The sequence below is a fragment of the Lepus europaeus genome, chromosome 6 (assembly GCF_033115175.1).
Source record: "Lepus europaeus isolate LE1 chromosome 6, mLepTim1.pri, whole genome shotgun sequence".
Lineage (NCBI taxonomy): Eukaryota > Metazoa > Chordata > Mammalia > Lagomorpha > Leporidae > Lepus > Lepus europaeus.
The window spans coordinates 99194952-99212629 of NC_084832.1; the positions used below are offsets into that span (position 1 = coordinate 99194952).

Sequence of the window (17678 nt, forward strand, 5' to 3'; positions counted from 1 at the left end):
TAAGCAGGCCGGGTCCTTCCGGGCCTTTGGGGTTGCTCCTGAGCCAGCAAGGGTGCGGCGGCATTGTCTGTGTGCCCTGCCCCGGGCTAGGCTGTGTGGGAGCTCGGTGAGCTGACGGCAGCTGTGGCTGTGGGCGTCCCTTGCTCCTGAGCTGCTCCTCTTGGGCCATGCCTGCCTGCTCACGTCCTGGGAAACCTCTCTCACACACAGTGTGGCTTCAGTGGGCCGCCATTTTCCCCACGCCTCCAGGGCAAGGCTGCTCTTGTTTCTTACTTCCTGGTGCAGAGCTCACTGGGATCTTGGTTGGCACAGTGTAGGGTGGGGATCCAGGGGAAAGACGCTCTGCTGTAGTGATGCAGGTGCTTACTCGAGTGGGCAGTGTGCACCGAGGCTTCGTGCTTGGGTGGAGAAGGGGCGGGAGGGTGCTCTGAGCCCCAGGGGCAGCACGAGCCAGGGGGAGAGGTTGCAGGGAGCCTGTGCCCGTTTCCTGAAGCTGATGGGAACATCGGTGTGGCAGGTGCGGGCGTGCCCCGCTCCATGCGCACCAGCACTGCCCGGAGAGCCGGTTTGAAGCCGACAGTTGGGCTCCAGTCCCGGCGTTCTGACTCAGATCTGCAACAGTGACCAGAAATTCCATCTCTATTGATTTCTCTTCAGCTGCTGCTGCTAGACTGGTGACCAAGCTTTGAGAAGCATGGGGCTGAAGTGTACAGGGTACGAGGGTGAGGCAGCCGTGTCGCCACTTGGAGGCTAAGGGAGAGTGTGTCTCCATGCACCAGGCTGCAGGAGCTGGGGCGAGGTCTTGGGCAGCAGGGAAGGATCAGGAGGGAACTGGTGCTTTGCCAAGACGGTCCTGAAAGGGGGAGAAGGGGAGGCAGGGGTGGCCTTGGCCACAGTGCGGGGGTAGGAGGTGATAAGGGCCAGAGACATCCCTAGGGCATGGGACGTCAAGGAAGCTGCGCTCAGTGCTGGACGGTGGGGGCCTCACCTTGCTACAGAGGCAGCAGCTGGGGAGAAGGGGCCCCTATCCCACTCCTGAGAAGCTGAAGGCTCAGAACCTCCAACTCGGGTGACTCTTATTATTTACTTAAAAGTAAACATAGTTGTACATGTTTGTGGGGGAACAGTGTGATGATTCTGTACATGTATGTGATGAGTACCCATCAAATCAAATTAGCTAACATTTCCATCTCATTAAGAGATTTTAAGAAATGCATGAGAGAGAGGGACAGAAAGGGTGCCCATCTGCTGGGTTACTCCCAAGCTGCTTACAACAGCTGGACAGGACTGGGGCCAAGGCCAGCACTTAGGAACGCACGCCAGGTCTTCCCCATGGAACCAGGCTATGCACAGGTCACACCCCCTCTCATGTCGATTGATTTTGTGTCTTCCAAAAAGTCTGCTGCTAACCTCAGAGGCAGTGCGTGGCTCCCTTTCCTGCTGTTGTTGGAGGCGGTGGGGTGTGGAGTGGGGGTTGCTGGGAGAAGAGGGATGACCAGGAGGTCAGAGGTGCAGGGTTGGGAGCGGAGCCTAGAACTTGGATCCCGTAGTTCCGGCTTGCAAAGTGACCAGTCGCTTCTGGCCCATTGTTCTCCAAAAAAGACATCCTGTTTCCGCAATCCCCATTCCTCTCCAAGTGCCTGAGGACCGTGCTCACGTCCTGGGCAAAGTGTTTATGTCCGGCCACTAGGGCCCACCTGGTGCTGAGGGAGTCCCTTGTCTTGGTTCCTGCTCCTGCTCAGGCAGGCCCCAGGGTCAAAGCCAAGAGCAAGCATTTCACACAGGAGTGAGAGAGAAAGAGAGATGGAGAGAGAGAGAGAGAGAGAGATGAAGAGAGAGAGAGAGAGAGAGATACATGAACAAGTCCCCTTGCCATGCCGTGCCTTGGTATTGGTCTGCAGCTCTTCCCAACTTCTTAGCCACCCACAGACCCAATGAGGTTCAGTACTCACTGAGGGCTTTTTGGTCTGTGGCTGGGTGAGTGAGTGAGTGGTGGGTGGGAGCTGGTTACCACGGGGTAAACCACCCCTCTGGTTGTGGCACAACGGGTTAGGTGACAAGGGAATCATGTATCAGAGCACCAGTTCAAGTCCTGGCTGCTCTACTTCTGATCCAGTTTCCTGCTAAGGAGCTTGGGAAAGCAGCAGAAGATGGCCCAAGGGCTTGGGCCCCTGGAGACCCAGATGGAGTTCCTGGCTCCTGGCTTCAGTCTGGCCCAGCCCTGGCTGTTGCAGCCATTTGGGGAGTGAATCAATGGTTAGAAAATCAGTCTCTCTCTCTGTCTCTCCCACCCCCTCTGTTGCTCTGCCTTTTAAACAAACATCTTAAAAAGCAAGCAAGCCTGTAGGAGCTATAGATCCGGGGCTGCAGGGAGGTGGCAGTCCGTCCCCAGCTGTCCGGCTGCCCCTGAGGTGTTGCCTACCATCCTCTGGACACTGGCTCCCTGATCTACTTGTTCCCAGCCACCCCTCTTGAATCCCTGAGACAGAGTCTGCAAGAAAGAGAGGCCCCCAGGTTTGCCTTTCTCCTTTCCCAGATGGAGGCGCCTTTGGTTGAGTGACCCTGGAGTAGGGCCAGAGCTGTGCTGTCCACCTGTGAGACTGGCAGCACTGGCAGGGAGGACCGTAGTGATGAGCCCACAGGTCCAGTGGTCATAAGAGGCATGGAGACCCAGGCCATGGGCCCATCTTCATGCACCTGCTGCAGGCGGGGCCTCTGCTGCTCCCTCAGGTCTAAAGCCAGGGGTGTTGAAGGGATTGGGTCGCATTGCATGACCCACTCCACGCTGGAGTGTGCCCAGCCCGAGAAGACACCAAAGAAGGGATTTGGTCTGGGGCTCATTGCCAAGGGCCTGCAGGGCTCCTGAGGGGCGCTGAGAACTGGGGGTCACTGCCAGGCTATCCCATGTGTTTGTTTAGCATTTTATTAAGGAAAATTTCAAAGATACAGAAAAGGTGGAAGGACATGCCATTCATCTACCCATCAGATTCTGCCATGGGTGTTTCCCGCTCTCAGCCAGCTCTCCAATTCTGTTTGCATTTCTTCGCTGCTTTCTTCGGGACAGCTCCTCAGCAAACGAGGAGGCAATGGTGTCTGTGGAGCGAAGCCCAGAACACCGGGGAGAATCTGTTGGTGTGAGCTGCTGCCAGGGCCTCCGAGAGAGCTGAGGGAGGGCAGGGCAGGAGGTCCGCAGGGGTCTGAGATGGAGCCCACACGGCCCCACCTCTGCTACAAGAAGAGAGGGTCCTCATCTCCAAGGTCAACCTTTCCGGCTGGGTCCCAGGGTGCCACAACCCCACACTGGACCTCTCGGTTTGCACAGCTGCTCTCCACCCTCCGTGTCCCATCCATCTCTAGGTCTCTAAGGCTGGAGATGCTACGCTGACCTCTGGCTCTTTCATCTCCTATGGCCAATCACTTACGTAGCATTTCTTGGCAAGTGGTGGTGGCTGCCTAAGCTTGGGCAGTGTCTGTTTTCTTTCTTTCATGCCCACTGCCATCACCCTTGTCTCTGGGCTCACTCCTCAACTGCACCATTATCAGAGGCTGTGGTTTTTTTTATTATTATTATTTATTTATTTGACAGGTAGAGTTACAGTCTGTGAGAGAGAAAGGTCTTCCTTCCGTTGGTTCACTCCCCAAATGGCTGCCATGGCCAGCACTGTGCCGATCCGAAGCCAGGAGCCAGGTGCTTCTTCCTGGTATCCCATGTGGGTGCAGGGGCCCAAGGACTTGTACTATCCTCCTGGGCTACAACAGAGAGCTGGACTGGAAGAGGGGCAGCTGGGACTAGAACCTGGTGCCCATATGGGATTCCGGTGCCACAGGCGGAGGATTAACCAAGTGAGCCATGGCACCGGCCCCAAGAGACTGTATTTTTAAAAAAATCATCTCTTTTGTTTTACTTCTTTGAGAGGCAGAGAGACAGAGAGTCTGATAGAGAGAGCGCTCCCCTCCTCTGCTTCACTCCCAAATGTCTGCAGTAGCTGGGGCTGGGCAGAGACTGAAGCTGGGACCCAGGAACGAAATCCAGGTCTCTTACATGGGTGGCAGGAATTCCATTTCTTGAGCCATCACTGCTCAATTACTTGAGAACCTCCCAGGATCTGCATTGGCAGGAAGCTAGAGCCGGGCATTGAACCCAGGTACTCTCATATGGAACCCGGGCATCAGAAAGGCTAGGCCAAGTGCCCACTCCTTATCAGAGACCAGCTGATCATGTCTTGGGCCATTCAAACATCTCTAATGGCAATATAGATAGTTTCTTGGGGCTTTGGTAAGTTCTGATGTGTGAGGCCCTTTACCTAGGCTGTCTCTGAACTTCTCTCCAAGAGTCAAATTCGGTAGACTGAGGTGGGATTTGGGAATCTCCATTTTCAACAAATAGCTGGGTGGGGGGTAGTCCTGACATAGCATTTTAAGGGCCACCCTCCTGCTCCCTTACAATGCATTCCACTGCTGCCCGGTGCTTGTCTGATCATTATATCTGCATTATAAACTCCCAGACAGACGCAGGGGTCACTCTGTTGTGTTCTTTTCTCTTGTAAAATATGAGAGCCCACTGACGGCTGTTGCATCCAGAAGGCACCCAAGACGTAATTTTAGATGAATGGAAAGACAAGCAAGTAAGTTGACAGTTTTAGGGGAGATTTGTGTTACCGGTTTGTTGAGTCTGGGGGAATTCTCTGCTGATGTACGATTATAGAGATATGAGCCACAATACTTCCTTTTATATGATTTTGGGTGCTCATCACCACCACTGACTCTTCTCTGTTTCAGGGAACTTTCAAAATGGCAACAGAGTGAGCCTCTCTGTGTATCTCGGGGAATTTTTTGACATCCATTTGTTCGTCAATGGTACGGCCATGCAGGGGGCCCAAAGGTAAGTCAGACGTTTGGAAAGGACCCTGGGGGTCTCCTCACCTGCCCGCCTCATTTTTCAGCTGAAGAAACCAGGGCCCAGAGGAAATGAGGCACAGGGCTGGCAGGGAGCAAGGTGTGCCCACTGCCAGGCTAGGTCCCCAGGCACATGGTGCCATAACACAGGGCTGGGGTCAGAGGGTGCGGAGGAAAAGCCCACTTCCCAGCTTATCCTCTGCCCTCCAGGGTCTCCATGCCCTATGCCTCCCAAGGGCTGTATCTGGAAACGGAGGCTGGGTACCACAAGCTGTCCAGCGAGGCCTACGGCTTTGTGGCCAGGATTGATGGCGGCGGCAGCTTTGAAGTCCTGCTGTCTGACAGACACTCGAACAGGACCTGCGGGCTGTGCGGCAACTTCAACATCTTTGCTGAAGATGACTTTAGGACCCAAGAGGGTGAGACTTTCTGGGAGACGGTTTCCCTGGAGTCCACGTGGGCCATTCGCTTCCTTGCTCACAAACATTTTTTTTTTTTTTTAATTTTTTTTTCTTTTTTTTTTTATTTTGGACAGGCAGAGTGGATAGTGAGAGAGAGACAGAGAGAAAGGTCTTCCTTTTGCCGTTGGTTCACCCTCCAATGGCCGCCGCGGTAGCGCGCTGCGGCCGGCGCACCGCGCTGTTCCAATGGCAGGAGCCAGGTGCTTCTCCTGGTCTCCCATGGGGTGCAGGGCCCAAGCACTTGGGCCATCCTCCACTGCACTCCCTGGCCACAGCAGAGAGCTGGCCTGGAAGAGGGGCAACCGGGACAGGATCGGTGCCCCGACCGGGACTAGAACCTGGTGTGCCGGCGCCGCAAGGCGGAGGATTAGCCTAGTGAGCCGCGGCGCCGGCCTTGCTCACAAACATTTACCGAGTCCTCCGCTGGCATTCCAGCCTTGCTGTGACTTCACTGCGGGTTCTCTGGCCAGCCTTTTCTCTCAGCGTTCCACCTTGATGTCTAGACTCCTGTCCAGCCAGACCTTGGAGCTCCTCAGACCCGACTTTGTTCAACTTTGAATTGCCCCTAGCAACTTACACGGGTGAAGGGTTGGCAAGTGCTGCGTGGTCAGAGCAGAACTTCCCTGTGCACAATAGCGCAACAGGTGAAGTTCACACCATCCAGAGAGGCCGCTGTCTGCGTGTGTTCGTTTGTTAGCAATCGATGGCATGGATACATAAATAGGTAGTGACATGTAAATATGGATTCATGTCTCTGAGGCCACTACTAATCTTTAATCTTTTGATGGTTTCAGCTACATAAATTTTCAGTTAGTGATGTACCCTTGCAAAAGCTGAACATCTGTGTTTAAGTTATCCTACTTACTTTTTTTTAAAAATTTATTTTATTTATTTGAAAGACAGAGTTACAGAGATAGATAGAGACAGAGAGAGAGGTCTTCCATCCGCTGGTTCACTCCCCAGATGGCCGCAACAGCCAGCGCTGTGCCGATCCGAAGCCAGGAACCAGGAGCTTCCTCCGGGACTCCCACATGGGTGCAGGGACCCAAGGACTTGGGTAATCTTTTATTGCTTTCCCAGGCCATAGCAGAGAGCTGGATCGGAAGAGGAGCAGCCAGGACTAGAACCGGCACCCATATGGGATTCCGGCACCTCAGGCCTGGGCTTTAACCCACTGTGCCACAGTGCCAGCCTCATCCTTCTTATTTTAACCCACACACCCTTGGAGTTAGGGCCAAGTATGTCGAGAAACAGCTGACTCTTCTTTCCTTGGACTGTGTCATGATGAAAAACAAAGTTCATTTGCTTTTGTCTTTTCTAGCTCTGACTTCCCAAACTTTTTATTGTCCAACATGCACCCTTAAAGCTATAAATTTTCCCCTGAATACCACTTCAGCTGTACCACACAAATATAATGTCATGTTTATTTAGGTCTATAAATTTCTGTTTTGAGTTCTTTCTTAAACTATGGTGTGTTTCAATTTTCCAGATGTTTAGAATGTTTAAAGTTATCTTTTCACGTCGAAGTTGATTCCTAAGTTAAATTAGAAATGTATGGACTGAGTACCTGATGTTCGTGGCCTAGGCCATGATCCTTCTTTTGCACATGTATTCTGTATTCTGATTGCTGATTGGTGCAGTCATCTGGGAATGCTTGTTGAGTTAAACTTGATTGTATTATTCAAATCTTCACGGTTATTATTTTGTCTGCTTCATCTACCCATTATTAAGAGAACTGGTGAGGCCGGCACCGTGGCTCAATAGGCTAATCCTCCACCATGCGGCGCCAGCACACTGGGTTCTAGTCCCGGTCGGGGTGCCAGATTCTGTCCCGGTTGCCCCTCTTCCAGGCCAGCTCTCTGCTATGGCCAGGGAGTGCAGTGGAGGATGGCCCAAGTGCTTGGGCCCTGCACCCACATAGGAGACCGGAAAGAAGCACCTGGCTCCTGCCTTCGGATCAGCATGGTGTGCCAGCTGCAGCGCACCGGCCGCGGCGGCCATTGGAGGGTGAACCAATGGCAAAGGAAGACCTTTCTCTCTGTCTCTCTCTCTATCTCTCTCTCACTGTCCACTCTGCCTGTCAAAAAAAAAAAAAAAAAAAAGAGAGAGAGAGAGAGAACTGGTGAATTTTTTTCCACAATAGTGGTAAATTTACCAGTTTCTTTATGTAATTCTGCCAACGTTTGCTTTTTGTCTTAGATTAAGCCTTTGTTGCCGATTTTCAGATATATTGCCTCTTTCCGGTGAATTGCCCCTTTTGTGTAATTACTCTCTTCGGTTGTAGCCATGCCCTTGCCTTAAAAATCTGGCTGAGATTGGTAGAGGCTCTCTACCTTCCTTTAGATTAGTGTTGTCTTCGCCACGGCTCACTGGGCTAATCCTCCACCTGCGGCGCCGGTACTTCAGGTTCTAGTCCCGGTTGGGGCGCCGGTTCTGTCCCGGTTGCCCCTCTTCCAGTCCAGCTCTCTGCTGTGGCCAGGGAGTGCAGTGGAGGATGGCCCAAGTCCTTGGGCCCTGCACCCGCATGGGAGACCAGGAGGAAGCACCTGTCTCTGGGCTTCGGATCGGCACAGCGTGCCGGCCGGTCGTGGAAGCCATTTGGGAGTGAACCAACGGAAGGAAGACCCTTCTCTCTGTCTCTCCCTATCGCTGTCTAACTCTGCCTGTCAAAAAAAAAAAAAAAAGTTAAAATAGTGTTGTCTTGACACGTCTTTTTCCATACTCAGCCTTTCTGCATGATTTTGTTTTAAATGTATCTCATGAAAGCAGGATATAGCTAGATTTTACTATTATTTTTAAAATCCGATTTATTGAGGTGGAATTCACATACAGTACAATTTTCCCTAGTTCTGTGTTCAGGGGTGTCACGTTGGTACCTTGAAACCAGCCATGGTAGAAGTACTTACACCACGGATGTCAGCAATTGCTGTGAATTAAGGCTTTTTCTTTTCTTTCTTTTTTTTTTTTTTTAAAGATTTATTTATTTATTTGAAAGTCAGAATTACACACAGAGAGGCAGAGAGAGAAAGAGATCTTTCAACCTATGGTTCACTCCCCAATTGACCACAATGGCCGGAGCTGTGCTGATCCGAAGCCAGGAGCCAGGTGCTTCTTTCCGGTCTCCTATGTGGGTGCAGGGGCCCAGGGACTTGGGCCATTTTCTACTGCTTCCCCAGGCCATAGCAGAGAGCTGGATTGGAAGAGGAGCAGCTGGGACTAGAACTGGCACCCATATGGGATGCCGGTGCTTCAGGCCAGGGTGTTAACCTGCTGCGCCACAGCTCTGGCCCCGAATTAAAGCTTTTTCAAAACATTTCCTGGAGAGTTGGGTTGTCAGCTTCTCACCACTTAGATCTGCCTTCCAGCTTACTGATTCTGTCTCTGTCTAATCAGCAAATGGCCTGGCAATTGAGATTTCTCCATATTTCATTGACAATGGCTGTAATTTCAGAAGGTAAATCTCCCTCTTTATTATTTGTTGCTTACTGTCTTGTTCTTTTACCAAGTTGCAATTTCTTCTTTGCAATAATACTTTTAAATATATTTGTTTTATAGCCTCTGTGTCAGTCAGCTTTGCTCTACTACAATGAAATGCCTGAGACAAGCTACCCATGAAGGAAAGAGTGGGTTAGTTAGCTCATGGCTTTGAAAGGTCACGGTTCCTATGGCACAATGCAGGCTTTGGCTCTGGCAGGGAGCCACGGCAGGTGGTGGAGTGTGCACAGGAATATCACACGGGAGCCAGGAGGCAGAGACACAGGTTGGGCTCCACTCAGGCTTTTTTTTTTTTAAAATATTTATTTATTTTTTTGAAAGGCAGAGTTAGAGAGAGGCAGAGGTAGAGGCAGAGAGAGAGGTCTTCTACTCACTGATTCACTTCCCACATGGCCACAGTAGCTGGAACCACACTGATCCGAAGCCAGGAGCTTCTTCCGAATCTCCCATGCAGGTGCAGGGGCCCAGACACTTGGGCCATCTTCTACTGCTTTCGCAGGCCATAGCAGAGAGCTGGATCGGAAGTGGGGCAGCCAAATGGGATGCCAGCACTGCAGGTGGTGGCTTTACCCGCTACGCCACAGTGTAGCCCCTCTTCTTCTTTTTAGCCCCCTGTGACCACTCTGCTTCCTAGGGCTCTACGTCCAGGCTTCATGTACCCTGTCAGGCACGGCCTCTGCAGCGGCGTCCCTGCTGTCTACGGAAGAGCCGCCCACGCGGCTCTGTGACAGGCCAGTGCTGTCCAAGCGCCAGGTGCACTTCAGTTTTGTCTGCTGAGCGCCAAGTGTCTGTGCAAGTTGATGCTTGTAGTAATCAGCGCGAATGTTGGTCGGGGAGCCTCCATCCCGTGGAGAGCCCTGGGAGGGGCTCCCTTGGTCCCCACGATCAGTTAACAAGGGGTGCCCTCAGACTCTAGCCCATACCATCTTCCCACCTGCTCAAGCCCTCGAAGCGTGGTCTCACAGAACCGCTCAACTGGGTCTGATCTAATGGTGATTAAGCGTTTGCACATAAGCTTCCCTCGAGCTCACAGTTTGGGGCCCTAACCAGAGCTGGCTGACTTTGTCCGTCTTAATGGACCTCGTAGGAGTGTGTTGTCCTCTCTGGGGTTCATGCTATGGTAGTTCACTGCCTGCAACAGTTGCTGACAGGTGCTGTGGTCTCTGTCTAGTTTTCTTGATTCATCAGCCCTGTCTTGGTAGGTGAGTACCCCGCCTTAATCACCCCCTCCCCCATTTTAGAAACTGACTTGGGAAAAGCCTGACCATTGAAGCCACCTACAGTTTTGGATAGCTGTCCCTAAGTGTTTATCGCTTTAATCCAGTCTCTTTTCCCTTGGGTATTTGGTTTAGATTCTGGGACCCAAGTGGAAGGGCAAAGTTCTAGTCAAAGGTAACAGTCACAACCTGTTATTTCAGTTGGCACCGTGGCCTTTCCTTCCTTGGTCACTTCCCCAGGCTGCTCTAAATTAGCCTGATGGAGCAAGACCTGCCAAACGCCCCACCTTGGGGACCAAGCAATTGAAACGAAGTGCAGCTTCAGTAGCTGGCCCTGCGGCTCTCTGGTTCTTCACAGAAAACCCAGCCAGTGTAGAGGGTTCCCTCATGGCCTCAGGTTCCCGCCCTCAGTACAGAATGTGTAATGGGAGTATTGCCTTTGCCAAATCAACTGAATGACGGGTTAACTGGAAAATGGGATCATCGCAGTTCCTCCTAGCTCAAATAGTTCTGCTTTCCCCAAGCTTGCAAAGCTCAATTACATCTGCTGAACTGGGGGAGGAGAGGGCTGTTCTGTGCTGGCTAACATGGTATTCTTTCAGAAGAAAAAAAGAAACCAAAGGAAACCCGTTATCAGGCATGTCTGCCTTGAAAATGGTGGTGGTCAGGATCTGATCTGGAGTTTACGTATCCTGTCAAAGCTCCGCATCTTCGTTTCTGGTGTTGGCCTCTCCATCTAGTGTGCCGGTGGAATTCTTACTGTATTTTGTAACGTGAGTAGGGCTCTGTGCATTTAACTGCTTCCCTAGCTTTGTTCGTCCCTTGTGTTCTCACCATGGGGGTCTTGACAAAGCAGAGTGCAAATGTGCTGCTTAGTTTGCTTGTAGGTGAGGAGCCTGAAATAACCTCTAACGGTGCATCGGATGCAGGTCCTGATTTACCTGCGTTGTCGTCAGAATCAGTGATGAAGCTGACGTTTGGTGCCTCCTCTTTATCATATTCTCTCTCTCTCCTCCCCTGTCTTTTTTAAAGATTTATTTATTTATTTCAAAGGTAGAGTTATATATATATATATATATATATATATATATATATATATATATATCTTCCATCTTCTGGTTCGCTCCCCAAATGGCCGCAACGGCTGGAGCTGGACTGATCCAAAGCCAGGAGCCAGGAGCCAGGAGCCAGGTCTCCCACATGGATGCAGGGGCCCAGACTTGGGCCATCTTCTACTGCTTTCCCAGGCCATAGCAGAGAGCTGGATGGGAAGAGGAGCAGCTGGGACACAAACTGAACCAGTCCCCATATGGGATGCCGGCACAGCAGGTGGTGGCCTTACCAGCTATGCCACAGCACTGGCACCATCTTTTCTCTTTGTAGCATGTGTGTTTAATGTCATTAAAAAGAAATAAAAGTTAAAAGAAAAAAAAGAACTACTTTCCCAGGGGCACACCCCTGGTGACCTAAGGACATCCCACCAGGCCCCACCCCCTAAACCCTTTGGATTAAGTGTCCACCCTTTCCGTGCCATTAACTTAGGACTCTGGGGCTTAAAGTCCTGCAAGGGTTTGGGGGCTGAATCACATTCTGATGGAAGCAAGCGCTCTGCGAGGATTGCATTATCTGAAGTTTGTGGCTCTCTAACCCTGCTGACGCCTTCTGACGGTGGCTCGGTCCCGGTGGCTCTGTCCCCGTGCGTCCTCATTTTCCAAATGTGAGCTCATTGTCAGCCTGGAGCTGCTGAATCTTACAAGAAACACACTGGAATCTGACGCCCACGGGAGGGTTTTCTCCTCCCCACAGCTTCTCGGGGGAGACTCTCCCTCCTCTCCTATCGGGGCGCAGGCCGAGCAGACCGGATACCTTGGCTGCCTTGTTTCTCGGAGCGTGTCTCTTTTCTTGTCCACTTTCTCCCGGGAGGGTGTAGCTGTTCAAGGTCCCAGCTCTACAGTGGGGTGTCAGGTCCACCGTCCCACATTAGGGGTGCCCCAATGGCATCCTTCCACCCCGAGGCCCTTGGTTAGCAACATGGCCACCCTCACCGGGTTACTCTAACAATGCACCCTCACCCTGGTGTCTCATCCTGTGTCTCGGAATTCTACTTTTTTTTTTTTTTTTTTTTTTTTGGTGAGATTTGCCTGTAGATTTAATAGGATCTTTGGTCTTTGTAGTAATTTGTAGATATTTGTTCCTTGTGGTCTCACAGCTTTCAGATTGTTCTAATGTATCCTAATAGAAGTGGAAGTGCTAGTCTGAAAATAACGCTCTTGCTTATTCCAGGTTTTAGCATTTAAAGGAATGAATGTGGGACCCATGCTGTTAAGGGAGCAGGTGGTCTCTGTGGACCAGAACTCGGGGCTCTGGTGATGTCTGGGTCTCCAGGGTTGGATTAGACTCAACAGTATTTGTCCCCAAACAGTTAACTTTGCTTCCTGACTTCTGGGAATCTGCCCAGTTCAGCTCCAGCTCTGGCTTTCAGAGCGTTGTCTGTTGTATCCGCGCAAGAATACTGTAATTCCACCTCCAGGATGGCCTCAGGCCTTGCTTCAAACTTAGCTCCTAAAGTTTCACTTCACAGAGGGCTGGGGCTAAAACAGAACGAGCTGACGGAAGTCACAGTCTAACTTCTCACTCAGCGGGTGATGCGGTGAGCCTGGGTCCCACAGGTGACGGAAGGAGCTTTTCCACACGGAGCCTCTCCTCTGCCTCTTCCACAATACGGCTGGCTAGACAGGGTCCCAGCTGTGTGGTGTGGAGCGACCCAGCGCACAGAGAGCACCTGCCCCTCGCTGGCACACAGCAGACACCCCACAAGTTCAAGTCTCCTTCCTTCTGGCTTCTCCCACATGTTAGTTTCCTGTGGCTTCCAACAATGTACCACAAACCTGGTGGGGCTTGAAACAGCAGAAATTGATTTTCTCATGGTTCTGGAGAGCAAATGTCGGAAATCAAGGTGTCGGCAGGGCTGTGGTCCCTTAGGAAGCTCAAGGGGGGACAATCGCTTCCAGCTGCTGCAGGCCGTATACTGAGATTTATGTATTTGAAAGGCAGAGTGACGGGGTGGAGGGAGGAGAGGGGAGGGGTCTTCATCTGCTGGTTTCCTCCCCAAAAGAAAGCAGTAGTCAGGGCTGGTTCAGGGGAAGCCAAGAGCCTGGTATGCCACGCAGGTCTCCTGTGTAGAAGGCAGGCACCCAGGCACCTGAGCCATCATCTGCTGCCTTCCCGGGCACATTAGCAGGGAGCTGGCTCTGGTGCTGTACTATGGGATGTCGGGGTCACAAGCAGCAGCTTAATCCACTGCGCCACATTGCTGGCCCCATGGCTGCGGCATTTCCACCTCTGCCTCTATCACCACACTGCCTGCCGCCTTCTCTGCACGCGTTGTCTCTGGGCTCCTCCAGCCTGTGCTTATCTTCCCGGGGAATCCAAGACAAATCCCTCCTCAAGAACCTCAACTTAAGCAGGTGGTTTTCCATATAAGATAATATTTATTATTAAATAAATAATTTGTTGAAGTGGTTAAGGCTTGGCTTGGGATGCCTTGGGATGCCTTGATCCCATATTGGAGTGCCTGGGTTCAAATCCTAGCTCTGGCCGGCGCCGTGGCTCAATAGGCTAATCCTCCGCCTTGCGGCGCCGGCACACCGGGTTCTAGTCCCGGTCGGGGCACTGATCCTGTCCCGGTTGCCCCTCTTCCAGGCCAGCTCTCTGCTGTGGCCAGGGAGTGCAGTGGAGGATGGCCCAAGTCCTTGGGCCCTGCACCCCATGGGAGACCAGGAGAAGCACCTGGCTCCTGCCATCAAATCAGCGCGGTGCGCCGGCCGCAGCGCGCCTACCGCGGCGGCCATTGGAGGGTGAACCAACAGCAAAAAGGAAGACCTTTCTCTCTATCTCTCTCTCACTGTCCACTCTGCCTGTCAAAATAAATAAATAAATAAATAAATAAATAAATAAATAAACAAATCCTAGCTCTGCATCTGATTCCGGTTTTCTGCTAATTGCACTCTGGGAAGCAGGAGGTAATGATTGCTTCCAACCACATGGGAGACCTGGATGGAATTCAGCTTCAGGCTGCTCCGTCCTGGCTGCTGTGGGCATTTGGGGAGCGAATGGAAGAAATTTCTTTTCTTTTCTTTTTTAAGATTTTTTATTTTATTTGAGAGTTAGAGTTACAGACAGTGAGAGGGAGAGACAGAGAGAAAGGTCTTCCTTCCATTGGTTCACTCCCCAAATGTCCACAACGGCTGGAGCTGTGCTGATCCGAAGCCAGGAGCCAGGTGCTTCTTCCTGGTCTCCCAAGCAGGTGCAATATGGGGTGCAAGTGTCATACACACTGTCTTAACAAGTACGTGCCCTATATGTGCTATACTTTTTCTTTCAAAGATTTTATTTATTTGAGAGTTAGAGTTACAGACAGTGAGAGGGAGAGATAGAGAGAAAGGTCTTCCTTCCGTTGGTTCATTCCCCAAAGGGCCGCAATGGCCGGAGCTGTGCCGATCCAAAGCCAGGAGCCAGGAGCTTCTTCTTCCTGGTCTCCCATGTGGGTGCAGGGGCCCAAGGACTTGGGCCATCTTCTACTGCTTTCCCAAGCCATAGCAGAGAGCTGGACTGGAAGAGGGGCAGCCAGAACTAGAACAGGCGCCCATATGGGATCCTGGTGCGGAAGGCGGAGGATTAACCTACTGTGCCATGGCGCCAGCCCCATGGAAGATATTTCTTTCTCTCTCTCTCTCTCTGTCTCTCCTTGCCTCTTTGGTTTTTATAAATTTTTTATAAACAAAAACTATTTTATGGGCTGTTGTTCTGGTGCTGCAGGTTAAGCTGCCTCCTAGCATAATGGTATCCCATTTTGCAATGCCAGTTTGAGTCCCGGCTACTCCACTTCACATCCAGCTCCCTGCAAATGTGCCTGGGAAGGCAGCAAAAGATGGCGCAAGTGCTTGGGTCCCTGCCACCCACGTGGGAGATCTGGATGGAGTTCCAAGCTCTGGACTTCATCCTGGACCATTCTCAGCTGTTGAGGTCATTTGGGGAGTGAACTGGCAGATGGAAGATCCATCTGTCTTTCTTTCTCTCTCTCTCTCTCTCTCTCTCTCTGCAACTCTGCCATTCAAATAAATAAATAAATCTTTAAAAAGTTGTTTTTAAAAAGATAACATTTACAAGTTCCAAGGATTAGGAAATGAATATATCTGGATAACAGGCATTTTTTTGTCTACCCATCAAACCCCAGATGCCAACTGACTAGACTTCTAAGCCTTCACTTTTATTTTTTTTCTCCATCAATATTTTATGGCCTATTCCCAAGTGTGATATTTGACCTTGAAACATCCTTCACCTTTCCAGGTCTGTCTGGGTAAAGGAGCACTCGTCCCAACTCTACAGAGGTAGTGGTCCCACGCTACCTTTGTGATAAAGACACAGCAATGTCACCCGGCAATTCCTTTGCACCAGACCATGAGGGCCCAGGAGCCTGACAGTGACATGAGGGCTCCCAGAGCTGAAACACAGATGCTGGGAGTCCCTGGAGGATGCAGGGGCTCTTCCTTGCGTGGCACACCCCTCCTTTCATCCTGCAGGAATGCTTTAAGCGTCTGCAACCCACCAGATAAAGATGCAGAATGAGAGATGCAGCCCCACATCCGTAATTAAGGTGCACACAGCTGAATTGGAGATATGCACAAAGGATATCAGCTCCGTGGGAAATGAGAGTTTTGGTTGTGTAGGATGCCCAGGGTGTGGAGGGGGCCCGAGATGGGGCACACCCAAACAGGCTAGGGTGGGGCAGTCCAGAAAGTCTCCCTGGAAGAAATGGTTCTTGAGCTGCCTCTCAAACTTTAAGTGGAAATAGCTACGGCAGTAAGGGAAAGTTTGATGGGGGGGGGGGGGAAGGCGTGGCAAGGCATGGAGACATATGTCACCTCTCTCTTTCATATCATCTCCTTCATTGCGCCCATCTGTCCATTTATCCATCCATCCACCCGCCTGTCCATCCATCACTCACCCAGTGTTTGCTGAGCCCTGTGGGTTGACGGTGAGCCCTGGTGTCTACTCACAGACCCAGCGCTTTCACCGAGAAGCCCTGGGGCGGGCAGAACCGAAGGAGCCTTTTCCTGACATTTTGCTCTGCAGGGACCTTGACCTCAGACCCCTACGACTTCGCCAACTCCTGGGCCCTGAGCAGTGGGGAACGGCGCTGCCCGCGGGTGTCCCCTCCCAACGTCCCGTGCAACAGCTCTTCCGGGGAACTGCAGACGGTAAGTGGAGCCGGGCCAGGTGTGGGCAGCTGGTGTGGGGCCTGGGACTCAAGCCGCGGAAGGATTTGTCTTGTGCGCTGCGCCTGGGGGAGGAAGCACTCTGCCTCCGGGGTCTCCCTGGTGGTTCTGCGTGGGGTTCCTGCGGGTCCCTTTTCCTTCTGCGAACCAACTTCAGCTGGAGTGTGTCCGCTCTCATTCTGTTCTGGGCCTGGAAGTCTAAAACCAAGCCTGGGCCAATGGGTAGTGAGTCTCTCTCTCTCTCTCTCTCTCTCTCTCTCTCTCTCTCTCTGCTGGTGCTGCTGTAACAGCATACGCGAGGATTTATATATAGAACAGAAGCATTTCTTACAGTTCTGGAGGCCAGGTGGGTGGGTAGGGGTCCAAGATGGAGGCCCTGATGGGGCAGAAAAGAGCCTAGTGAGCCCACTTCAGCCTCCTCTCCAAGAGCAGGAATTCCTTCTTGAGGGAGGCTGAATTGAAAGCAAGGGAGGGGCTGGCGCTGTGGCATAGTGGTCTAAGCTTCTGCCTGCGGCGCCAGCATCCCATATGGCCATCGGTTTGAGTCCCGGCTGCTCCTCTTCCAGGCCAGCTCTCTGCTATGGCTTGGGAAAGCAGTGGAGGATGGCACAAGTGCTTGGGCCCCTGCACCCACGGGGGAGACCTGGAAGAAGCTCCTGGCTCCTGGCTTTGGATCGGCGCAGCTCCAGCAGCCATTTGGGGAGTGAACCAGCTGATGGAAGGCTTTTCTCTCTGTCTCTCCCTCTGTAATTCTATCTCTCAAATAAAAAAATAAATAAAAAGATCTTTAAAAAAAAAAGCAAGGGAAGAGAAGCTATGCCTTGTGTCTCCCAGCTCCTGGAGGCAGCACTCATGGTTCCCATCTCAGCCCCTGTGGGGTCATGGCTTCCTTGTCTCCCATGTAGGTTACTGCCTTGCTCTCTGATCCTGGCAAAGCTGGGGAGACCTCTTCACCCCTTCCCACACCCCCTTTTACAGCTCTTTTCCCCCTTTGGGGTTGCCTTCATGGTGCCACTCACCAGGATCTCCCAGGTGGAGAGAAGGGCTGGGTGGGGCAAGGGGTGGGCAGGACCCCGTTCTGCCTCCACATTTGCAAGTAAAGCTGGCCTTTGTGCCTCGGTGTGTGGGTGTTGGGAGTGATGCCACTACAGATGGGGGAAGTCCTCGCTCCTCGGATGAGTCAGAGCCAGGCTGACCCGGCTGAGGGAGGAGGGAGCAGCGAGGCACGTGGCCCCTACTAGACTGTGCTCCGACACTCAGCGTGGGGACCGAGGTTCCCCGGCATAGCGTTTGTGTAGGGGATGGCGACATGTGTTAGGTGTGGGGGGTTT

General features: G+C 52.0%; 1 protein-coding gene across 1 annotated transcript in view; it reads left to right on the top strand.

The window, feature by feature from the left end:
- The window catches only part of VWF (von Willebrand factor), a 159067-nt gene that overhangs the window by 6517 nt on the left and 134872 nt on the right, over window positions 1-17678 (top strand). The window contains exons 4-6 of the mRNA XM_062195452.1: window positions 4780-4882; window positions 5107-5315; window positions 16205-16329. Of these exons, the coding sequence (XP_062051436.1) occupies window positions 4780-4882; window positions 5107-5315; window positions 16205-16329 (437 nt within the window). The remainder of the gene's footprint in view (window positions 1-4779; window positions 4883-5106; window positions 5316-16204; window positions 16330-17678) is intronic.